At 32.5% G+C, this 12,093-nt stretch overlaps 1 protein-coding gene across 5 annotated transcripts; it reads left to right on the forward strand.

Moving 5' to 3' along the window:
• Positions 1 to 6,057: 6,057 nt before the first annotated feature.
• LOC110708745 (exopolyphosphatase-like) lies at positions 6,058 to 10,737 on the forward strand. Of its 5 annotated transcripts, none has more exons than XM_021886961.1 (10): positions 6,058 to 7,538; positions 7,624 to 7,797; positions 8,551 to 8,586; positions 8,690 to 8,770; positions 8,912 to 9,022; positions 9,546 to 9,650; positions 9,738 to 9,910; positions 10,015 to 10,107; positions 10,225 to 10,382; positions 10,489 to 10,737. In XM_021886961.1, the coding sequence occupies exons 1-7, from the start codon at positions 6,441 to 6,443 to the stop codon at positions 9,795 to 9,797; spliced, it is 1,665 nt and encodes a 554-aa protein (XP_021742653.1). In that variant the 5' UTR covers positions 6,058 to 6,440; the 3' UTR covers positions 9,798 to 9,910; positions 10,015 to 10,107; positions 10,225 to 10,382; positions 10,489 to 10,737. The 5 variants fall into 5 exon arrangements, with proteins under 5 accessions (XP_021742653.1, XP_021742651.1, XP_021742649.1 ...); XM_021886959.1 differs by having other exon boundaries at positions 6,059 to 7,538; positions 8,545 to 8,586; positions 9,738 to 9,923; XM_021886957.1 differs by having other exon boundaries at positions 6,059 to 7,538; positions 8,545 to 8,586; positions 9,994 to 10,107.
• The last annotated feature ends 1,356 nt before the right edge of the window (positions 10,738 to 12,093 follow it).

A 12,093-nucleotide genomic window follows, 5' to 3' on the forward strand; every position in this document is an offset into this window, starting at 1 on the left:
CATAACGGGGTCGAAACAGGGTAACAAATTCCTAATTCCCAGAATTGTGATGACATCTACGGACACCAAATTACCTTTCATATTAAAAAGAAGACAATACCCATTAAAGCCTTGCTATGCCATGACAATAAATAAGAGCCAGGGCCAATCGCTTTCATATGTTGGTGTTTACTTACCAAAGCCCGTGTTTAGTCATGGACAACTCTATGTGGCAGCATCAAGAACTACTTCCCCCGAGGGTCTAAAGTTCTTCATTGATGATTCCTACCAAAAATACAAAAGGCATACAAGGAACATTGTCTACAAGGAAGTATTCTCAAACTTGCCAAGCATAGTAGAGGATAGCCTCTAAAATCTTTTAAAACATTTGACATATGATAATCTTTGTGATTCAGTTCCCATGACTGTTATTTTATTTTATTTTTTAATTTTTTTTTGTAGACATCCAATGACTACTATTAAAGTTAAAAATTTTCTTCATTACTACTTTTGTATTTCATAAGTACAGAGTAAACACTCATTAGTAGCATCTTTCATCAAGCGTTGTCATAGTAGTCCTGTTTTGGAGCTTTGGAGTAAATCATTATCAGATGTTAAAGCTGTTTAGTTAAAAATGTTTAATATTGTTTATATCAAAATCAAATTTTGGTAAACACAGTAGTCATCAAGTATGGATCTTTTACTTACTAAAATTGACAAATTTGCTGTTCAAATTTCAGTCAAAGTATTACAATTAAGGAAGGTAATCATTTTATTAGGAGCCTCTATATATGATTAATTTTTAGTTAAGCTGTTTTATTTAGTAGTACTCACAAGATTAAGGACAAAAGTCAACATTGAAGTTGTACTAATTTAGCCTTCTACCAACCTATTTCTATCATTAACTTTGTTTCGACGGCATAAACATCAGGTCTACCCAACTTATCCACATAATCTCTCTGTTTTTTTTTTATTTGGTAAATAGAAATTTAACCAAAAACCACAGATGTAACTTACATGACTCACCTTATCTCTAAACATAACTGACACACAATTTATATTAAAAACATCAATATAAATCCATCCTATCACATGATTTACAAGAGTTGCAGCAAAAATAATTAGATTTCATTCAAAAAAGAAAAAAAAAAAAAGAAAAAAAAAAAGGGAAAACCACAATACTTACATTTTCGACCACTTCGTCAAGAACATGCAAACTTCTTTAGAAATCAATTATAATGGTGGGTAACTCCAGCTTTTCCAACTTAAGAAAATGACAGTAACATGCATCAAGGGCCTTCAATTTCACAATATAAAATAGCCACACCTTCTTCTTTAGAAACCCCTAACTCCTTGGTATGAAATTAGACGAAATAAGATAACAATCAACAAGTTCAACGGGATTGAGGGGAAAAACCTCATTTGCGATTTAATTATTATTGGAGTTTAGATTCAGTTGATGTAAACAGAGAGTGAAATGATAGAGAAATTGATAAAATTAAGCAATTAACTGAGTCAAATTTTCAATTCTTCATTTTGGATATGGAGGATAGTGTGATTGATTTCTGGGTTTGATTTGATTTGGTTAGGGCTAATAGGAGTTAATGAATTGATACGATAGAATAAAGAAAAGGGAAAGCTGGTAATAAAAAAATACGAAGTACATAGTTAGCGTGAGGAAAACAATTCCCAAAAGGAAAGTTTATAAGATTTTTTTTTTTCTTTTTTTTTTTTTTTTTGAAAGAAGGAAAGTTTATGAGATAGCTAAAAATAAAAGTCAAAGATATTTTTTATTTTGAGGTAAAAAACATGGAGTAATTATTATGGATAATGAAGTCTGTTTTTTACACTACTACTACAAGCTAAGCGACACAAAAAATCGTGTGTGTCAATATATCATGCTCGATTATTAGTATTCTCTTTTCAGATGAAAGGTTTTTTTAAAAACACAAAAAAAAAAAGACAAAATTGAGAGGGATATTTTGGGAAAGTGAAATTTATCACCATCACCATCACGTAAATATAGAATGAATATATTAAAAAGAAAAAGAAAACAAAAACAAAATCAAAAAATTATTCTTATAGATAACAACTAAAAAAATGATAAAATTTAATATTAACAAGAAAAAACAAATCTTAAAAAATGATATGAATAACAATTAAAAAAGAATAGATTGTAAAGAATGATAAAATTTATATAGAGAAATATGATGGATTGTATTTCCTTATAAATATCCCTTAATTAATTGACAATACATAGAAAAACGTTAATTGTGTTTTTTTTCATAGTCAGATACCCCAAGATTCATGGCTACACAAAGTGAAAATTACAATACCTTCGAGGATGCAATAGTAAACAAAGATACAACTGAGGTTGGAGATGAAGATGGAAAAAAATTAATCTTATCACCGTCATTGATCGGAGGCACAAGAAATATGTACCAGAATTACAAAGAAACAATATACTCTACACACTACATATTTAGGGCTACAAAAAAAAATAGGATAATCCTGTCAGCGTCATTCACAGGAGACCCAAGATACCTAAATCAAAACTACAAAAAAAGAATAGAGTACTCTATATAGAGGTGTACAAGAGATCATTCTATTTGAACATCACAAATTGTTTTTTTTTTTAAATTTTTTTTGATAATAATAATAATAATAATTTTTTAATATTGAAATATTTTTATTATTCTTTTTGATTTTTGACATTATTATTATTATATGCTGATAATTTCTGGTAGCTCTGTGGACTATATAATATAATATACTGTATAATTGGTCATCGATCCATTAATGAAAGTAATAGAGTTGTGACTTGTGTAGTTGCGTTGGCATGCATGAAACTAATATGTTCCTACTGTTCAAATCAATTGTAACACACATGTAAATTAAAGCATTCTTTCCTCTTAACAAATTACATCTTTTGCAATCCAAATCCAAAATGAACACAAACCGCAACACTTACCAACTATCCTAATGTCTTCAAATCCTTTTAATATTATTATTATTATTATTATTATTATTATTATTAGTATTAGTATTTAATAAGACACAAATCTTAAATAATTTTAAAAAGAAACCCGTGCGTCGCACGGGCTTCACACCTAGTAAAATTATAAAAGCGTCTAAAAACATTAATCTCTTTCTCCTCTCTCCTCTTTCTAAAACCTTAGCATCCAAGGTTCAATTTTGAAAGGCCTTTCATCGATTTTTTCTAGTGGAAAGCTCATATCCTAGATTATTACCACTAAGCTAATACCTAGGCCCTATTCATTTCACCTTATTTTTGCCGAACTTAAATTATTTTTATTTAACTAGAATTAATTTTACTAAAATAAAATTATTTTTTCCGAACATAAATTATTTTTGTCGAGCAGAAATTTAATTTTGTTGAATAATTTTTTTTTCAAGATAAATTGAATAGGATTGGTATTTCATTTTATAGAGGGGGGGGGGGGGGGGGGGTAGGGTGGAGGTTTGATACTTGCCTAAAGTAGAGTATTTGGAAGAGACGAAGGGTCATTCTACAATTTAGCTACATTTTTCTAAAATATCCTTGGCCTCACATGTACAAACAAACAAACAAATATTACATAAATAATTAAACACAAGTATAAGACTTGGTAATAATGTAAGTGATTTTTTAAAAATATAATTTGCAATACGCCAACACGGCATTTTTTAGCATTCATACATGTGTTTGAATTTTGAAGTATTATCCCCCCATCCCCTCCTACTCTTAGAATACCTAATTCGTTAATTCGATGCGAGTTGACCCGTAAAAAGTTTCAAATTGATAAGAAGTTTTCTTAACTACCAAAAAATATAAAATTGTGTCATTTGTGTGTGTCATGCATCGTAATATGGTATTATGGAAATTCACTAGTCTTTATACTATACTTATTTATCATTAAATAATCATTTCGATTAATTAAATAGAAAAAACTTTAGATAAGTGGTCTCCTACAAAAATTTAAAAAATGTAAAGAGCTCAACATATATACCTACCAACGACCAAAAAATCGTTGCATAGCAGAATATTTTAATAAGTGGATTTATATATAATAAATTAATAAAATTAAGTACTACTCCGTATTATTTATCAATAGCTTAATTAATCTATCAGCTAGATGATTGATTAAAGATCACGTATGAATGATATGATTGATATGATAGGAACAAAATTATTGTTAAATATAATGCTTCTTTCAGCTGTTATTTGTCCTACCAATAACAACTTTAGGTAGTAATGTAGTATACATGCAAATTTGAACATAATCAACCGAATGAACCGATCTTGCCTTCAAGGTCCTTTTCTTTACCTATATTTCATTCTCACAATTTTGGAGACCACATTATTTACATATTAGAACATGTTTAGTAAGTAAAACTCTTTTAAGATTGGAAATTAATTCAAGTAAATCATTATCATTATCGAGTGTTTTTGAGGACCAATATCCATTACCTCTAAATAAATGTTTACACATATTTTTTTTTTTTCACTTCTCTACATTTCTCTAAATATTTTTTTTTAGGGAAACATATTCTTGTTATTTCATTATAATAATTACATTTCTTTTTGAAGAAACATATTCTCTTTGTTTCATTATAATAGTTACATATTCTTACAACTAATCATTACTCACATAGAAACATATTCCCCATACCTCTATTTTATAGTAGCAACAACAACAACATTTTTTTTTTGAATGGTACGACAACAACATTGCCTTTGAGGTCCTTGCTTGCAAAAATAATAAATAGTTAGAGCTACATGCTTGACTAGTTTTTTAATTTTTTTTTTTTTTTTTGGTTGGTAAGAAGAAGGGCCTTGTCGGGCCGAAAAATATGACAGGTCCCCCCTTTGTAAATAATAGTAAAAAATTGTATGTGCCAATCACCCATGTGAAACCTACTAAAGCTATAAGTGATTAATGCCTTTTCATTAGAGAGATAGTACATACATGATGAGAATCGAATCTCACACCTTAAGGATGAGGGGCGACCTCTAGAGGTCTTTCTCAAATGTAACCGTATAATGAAACATATGAAAGTAGACTAGTTTTTATTTTACCATCTACGATTATTGTTAACGCATACACACCAATAAGAAGAAAAGTGTACATGAGAAAAAATGAGAGTGTAAAAAAAACAAATAGCCTAAACTAATGAGAAAAAAATTATTCTACTTATGGGGAGAATTAATTCAGCGCATTTGTTAAGGAGTTTTTAAAGTGATGAACAATGCTATGGTGGACCCCACAAGAAAACTGATATTCAATTTTTTTTAAGTATAAATAATTATTAAAAAAATAAAAGTGAAAATAAAAAAGGTGATGTGTATTGTGATGGGTATAGGAAATAGTAGGAGAGATAGTTGTGAGGAGGTTTTTTTTTAACCATCGATGTGGTAAAAAAATTACTTTTGAGGAAAAATGGGTGGGTAGACAGGTAGAGTGTGAAATTGGGGTAGAGAGAGAATATGTGAATGCTCTTATTACAATATACTAAGGCCTTGTTCTTTTGAGCTTCTGGGTAGGGCAGAGAAGAATAGATTAAATTTCAGCAGAGCAGATTTCAGGATAGCAGAGCACAGCAGAACAGAACAGGGTCAACAGAGCAGAGGCGAAGAGCAGATTAAATTTCAGCAGAGCAGATTTCAGGATAATAGAGCAGAGCAGATTTCAGGATAATAGAGCAGAACAGATTAAATTTCAGTAGAGCAAATTTCAGGATAGCAGAGCAGAGCATAGCAGATTTCAACATTACTACTATTGCTACTACTACTGCTGCTACTGCTACTACTGCTGCTACTACTACTCTGCTGCTGCTACTACTTTTAATTAATTATAATTATTTAATTTTAATATTTTTCAAATAATAATTAATTTTAACAACAATAATAATTAATATTCAATAATAATAATTAATATTGTATTGATGATAATAATTTATTATTTTGAATAATTATTATTGTTGTTAATATTAATTATTATTTCAAAATAGAGCAAAGCAGGGCTCAACAGAGCAGAGTAGCTCTAAAGTTCAGCTCCTAAGTTCCTTCTATCATAAAATATTTATTTCAACTCTATTCAGTTTAATTTAGCTCCAATCAGTTCAGTTCAATAAATGTGTACAGACTTTAAGTATTAGAATACTACTCCCTCCGTCCCTAAATTACATTCCTACTTCTCTAATTTAGGGACGGAGATAGTACAAGGTTTACAACAGCCACAACAACACGTGATATTTCTACTTGACCCACACATACGAGTATACGACACGGCAACGTTTTTTGACAAAACAAATTGCGTTCTCAATTGATGATCACCCAAGCCCCAACTCGATCAAAAATTCAAAATCCACAATTCCAAAAACCGTTAAACCGAATTTTCAAAAATCCAAACCCGTTATAAACCAATCAAAACCCACAAAATCCCGAAAAACCCGCAAAAATGGCGACCCCACTTAAATCCCAAAACATTTTTGCCTCCATTGATATGGGCACTAACACTTTCAAACTCTTGATCATCCATTTCGAACCCACCACTGCCAAGTTCACCACCATCTACACTCTCTCCGACACCGTCGAATTGGGCCGCAATTCATCGTCGTCGTCGTTAATCTCGCCGGATTCCCAGCTCCGAGCAATTGAATCCCTCAAGAAATTCCAAGAAGTTTTAAGGTCCAACAATATGACTCAAATTAGGGTAGTTGGAACTTCCGCCATTAGAGAAGCTGGAAACCGGAGTATCTTCCTTAAAGAGGTGAGAGAAAATCTGGGTTTTGATTTTGAAGTGAATGTCTTATCTGGGGTTGATGAAGCTAGGTTAATTTATGTTGGTGTGCTTCAATTTTTATCTGTTTATGATAAAAGGATTTTGACTGTAGATATTGGAGGTGGGTCTACTGAATTTGTGGTTGGGAAACATGGGGAGGTTGTTTATGCTGATTCTTTGAGATTAGGGCATTTGATGCTGACCCAGAAATTTGGGGAGAATGATTTGGTTGGAATTAGGGATTATGTTCGTGAGTTGATTGAAGGATCTGGGTTGGTTGGGAAAGTGAATAATTTAGGGTTTGAGGTTGCAATTGGATCATCTGGGACGATTCGAGCAATTGAGAAGGCGATTTGGTGTGGTTATGGATGTGATGATGGTGATAAAGAGATTAGGGTTTTGGGGGAAGGTAAGAGGAGGAATTGGTGGTGGTTTAGTAGAGATGAATTGAGGGGTCTTGTGGAGAGATTGTGTGAGGGAGGGTTTAGTGAGAGGGAGAAGGCTCGAAGAGACGGGTTCTTTGGTAAGAGGTCGGAGTTCATTGTGGCGGGTGCGATTCTTTTGGAAGAAATTATGGGGTTGCTTGGGATTAGTGAGATGCAGATTTCCAGGTACGCGTTGGGAGAGGGTGTAGTGGCTGAGATGGTGTCTGAGGCTTTTCCGGGGTTGGATTTAAATGCCAATGTTAGATGGAAATCGGTGATGAGACTTGCTATGAGGTTTAATGGGAATGATAGGATGAAGAATGGTGTTCAGTCTTCTGCTATCGCGAAGGTATTACTTGTTGGAGCTCTGGTTTGGATGTAAGACCAATTAAAATGTTTATGCTAATGAGTTTATTGTTGGATAATCGTTGTAGGATATATTTCAAGGTCTGAGGAAGTACAGCAAGGTTTTTGAAGATCGCTTAACTGTTGAATTGTGTCTTGATGAGAAGGATTTTGAGTATCTTGAAGCTGCTTGTATGCTTCACAATATTGGTCTCTATTTTGGGAAAAAGAGCTACCATAAACAGTCTTGTAGCATAATCATGGTAGGATATTTGCATTTTCCAGTTTACTTTCTTAACATGATACTTTTCCTATATATTGGTGAAAAAGTAAGAATTAGCAAGTAGCAAGTACAATTTTCTGACATTAAGCCAAATAGCCAATCATTATCTGAAATGTTGGTATGACTTGGAATTACTTGGACCCTAAGGGAATGGAACATGATACTTTCTCATTTTGGTATTGATAGTCACATATATTATGTCACATATCCTAGAATAGAAATAGATTGTGATTGGATTTCTTAATATACCTGCACTTAAATTGAGTAGCTGAGAGCCTGAGACAATGTGACTACTTTTTCTAGATGAGTGGATTGTGCGAACTTCTTAACAGATCTAGCTCAATATGTTTTAACAGTGGAAGAAACAGTTGCTTTTTTGAATGATGATTGTGCTGATGAACTAGAGTGCACTTTTGAGCATAGCATAGATTTATTATTGTGTTTGCATGGTATATAATCATATTGCTTTAGGCATTTGGGCAACAATTAGAAACATAGTAGTCTTTCTAGACTTTGTACACAAGTGCTAAAAATGCAGTAAATTGACTTTGTACATAAGTGCTAAAAATGCTGTAAATTGACTGTTGAATCTGTCAGTGATGGATGACATCTTCATTACGGATTGATGAGGTTGGGTAATTATATGAATAACGTTAATTTAGGTGGTGCTAAATTATTTTTCGTGGCTTTTGCAAACTTGTTCCCTTACAGTAGGCTTTTGTGGCAGGAACAGAGCCAGCTAGATGGTTACACCAGTGAGGAGATTGAGGTATATTTAATGATACCTCTATAGTTCTAATTTTGTATAGACAGTGCTATAGCTCCATTGTCTTTGTCCTTTTATTGGTGATTGTTACTTGTTATTAATGCAGTTGATAGCACAACTTGCTAGACATCATCGGAAGAAGTTCCCTAAATTTGAATGTACTTTTCTCCAAGGTTTCTCAAGAGAGGTACGCCCGCCCCTCCCCCCCCCCCCCCCCAAAAAAAAAAAAAAAAAAAAGAAAAAACCTATACTTGCATAATTCAATGGTGAAGTTAAAGTGTAATGATATTCTTGCTTTTGTGAAACTTATAAATTTAATTTATTACAGAAATTTGGACTTTTCTGCTCCATTTTACGTATATCAGTCATCATTCAGCAGCACAAGCTATTGAAGCTCAGAGAGATCAAATTTGATGATTCTGGTGAAGGCTTTGTGTTGGTAAGCAATCTTGTTTAAATTTTTAAGAAGTCAGAGCACTTTACATGAAGCTGGCAGGTGATGTTCAGTCAACGATAATATAATAGCTATAATGATGTTCTAAGGATCAAGTTCATATCAATAAAAACTGACAGATGCTGGGATCTTCCTACTCTTCATGTTTTGCTAAAGAAACTGCAGTAAAATAGTTATACACTTATACTCTGTCCAGAATTAGTTTTCGCATTGTCTAATTACTGTCCAGAATTAGTTTTCGCATTGTCTAATTATCTTATAAAATAGAGTTAGATGTGTTCTTACAAAAAGACCCTTTAAAGATAGAAATAAAAATATCTGGTTTGATGTTTTGATATTTTCGTTGTCGTGTGCCCTTCATGCAAGTCCAAATTTTGTGTCCAGTGACCCCAATGGAAATATAAATGGCTGTAGTTGATGAGTTTTATCTTGAAAACATGATAATTTGTCAATTATCCTTCCTTTACTCCTTGTTTCCTATTGGTAAATTTGATGTTTTTTTATGTAGGCTTTGGTGAATAAGGGTGACCTACCTATGCTTCCCGATTCAGAGAAATCATTGGCCAAGGATATTGAAGCTAAAATGGGGAAAGAAGCAGAATATTTTGAAGCGGTACAAACTATGGTCTTAAGTGTAGATTTCAATGTGATCAATCAATATAATATTACTTCTTCGTAACAATCTCCTTATCATCTTCAGGTCTTTCATTGGAAGTTATTGACTGTAGTTCATATGGACAGTTCAGAGTCATTGGTGTAATGCTTGCATACAATCCTGTTGAACTTACCATACCGTAGAACTTGGGTACTGGTGCAAATCTTGGACTATGTTGTAGACTCGTAGAGTGGAAACATGGAAGTTGTAGCTGTTGGGTAAGTATACGTGGTACGGAGTAGTTTAGAAGCTTATTTAACTTACTTCATAAACATTGTCATTGCTAAAAATTACTTTTTAGTACTTAATTGGTGTTTTGCAGATCTGATCAGTCAAAGCTCAACACTATGTGTTGTTGAAGAACAAAGCAATCGAATTTCATCTGTGTGGACTGTATCATGAAGGTGATGAACCGGTAGGTTTATTTTCCTGTCTCATTTCTAGTTCTTGTTAATAACATTAAAATCCAATAGAACTTTTTTGTTGATTGCCCCGTTGTCCGTGTTATGATGAAGCGATGTGATTTTTACAGGAATGGTTTTTTCTTGGTTCTTTCCTTGTGTGTTCAATTAAAATCTCAGATGAAGGCCAAAACTCCAGAAATTTGATTGATAAATGAGCTGTGTCTTCATTGAGCATGTCATTTTGATGAAAATCTCTTTTTGGATCATCAGATGTCCCTATCAATCTGTGAGTAATCGTCTCTCTTTTTTGCTGTACTTTTGTTTCTTGTGAAGTGTGGTGTTCTGTTAGAAACTCAGTTTTGCATGCTTGTCTTACAAATGTATTCATACAGGTAATACAGCAACTTGAACTTCATTTGCAGCATTGCCGATCGAGCTGATATACTGATATGCTAGTGCTCTTGGACATACACTGAATTACAGAATTAGTGAATGTCCATACTAGTAAAACTGTAAAAGTTGTGATATACTGAACTAGTACATTTCCACTTATAAGGCTTTCCTCTTAGATAGTAACTTTGTGTTGATCTTGTATGCCAAATTAATAAATTATGCAATTAAGCAATTTGGGCCTTTATAGATTTTTTGAGAGTCCTATCGACCACTTCCCTTAATTTGGCTGTTGTTCATTACCATCTGGTGGCCTACCTACCATCATTCGTAGCAGTTAACATGAAGCGGGCAAATACTTGGGGTGTTTTCAACACTAGCTTGCAGAATTGAAGTGTGTGGTTGATAAGGCTAAACCGCTTGCTATTTTGCATACTTGTGCTAATACACATGGATATTTATGGATGAACGATGACAAATTCCAATATTAAAAGTTAAATGCATATTCATGGTAATACACGAGATATTTATACTTGTTATGTCTTATGTACATAAAATACTTTTAAAGCATGGTGTGATAAAGAATTACAACTTATATAGTGGATTAGGTAAAAGCACTTTTTTTTTTCTTCCTTTTCTTCTTGTCCTAATATATTACTTTTTTTGGACATGTTTGTTTAAGAAAAATCAGTTTCTAACCCAAATCTCAAAATGCTAAAGGTTCAAGATATGGGGTTAAGACTTAAGAGAGAGGGGGGGGGGCGGGTATGAGTGTATGGCTTTTACCAAACCTCTTGTGTATCAAATAAATGAAATATAAATCAACCTTGAACAATATTACAATAACCAAACCATGGTATATAGGAAGTATATTAAGAATCAAGTTTTACCCCCACTAACCGTTCTGATTATTTTTTGGTTCTAAACTCATATCATTGTCTAAACCAGTTTATAAAGATATCAAAAGATTACTTATCACTTCTAACCGACGTCTAGCTAATACAAGTACTTTATTTATTTGTATCTTTCTTAAAATTTCAATCAAATTGTTCATAATTATGGCATGTACCTTGAAGTTGCGTCAAAGTAATTCATGATCATGATAGGCACATGGACACTTTAAAAATGTCAATCACTCAACAGCTACCATAATCATGTCAACTGCTCTACTAATTACACTTTAGCTCATTAACTTATTAAATTTTCTACGTCGGATGGATCATATTTTTCAAAAATATTGTTAATTTTTTCACTTCGACGATTAGTAGATGTAAAAATTAAGAGGAATCAATCAAACTTCATGTGTGTGTATAAAAGAATATATATGATCATAATAATATATAGTTAAGCATAGATTAAACATAACAATTATTTCCCATCTCAATTCTCAATTCTAGGTACTATAGATAAGGGATCAGAAAGGAAAGTTATCTATGGGAAAAATTCCCAATACTAACTATTCATATAGGCAAGGGATTGGACGGGAAAATTATCTATGGGAAACCATTTAATTGACGCTCTTTTAAAGAGAAAATACACAATGAAATTGTTCATAACCAAGTTCATGTAAGAGGTAAAATAAAAAGATTAATACCTTATGTCAATAT

The sequence above is a fragment of the Chenopodium quinoa genome, unplaced genomic scaffold (assembly GCF_001683475.1).
Source record: "Chenopodium quinoa cultivar QQ74 unplaced genomic scaffold, ASM168347v1, whole genome shotgun sequence".
NCBI lineage: Eukaryota > Viridiplantae > Streptophyta > Magnoliopsida > Caryophyllales > Amaranthaceae > Chenopodium > Chenopodium quinoa.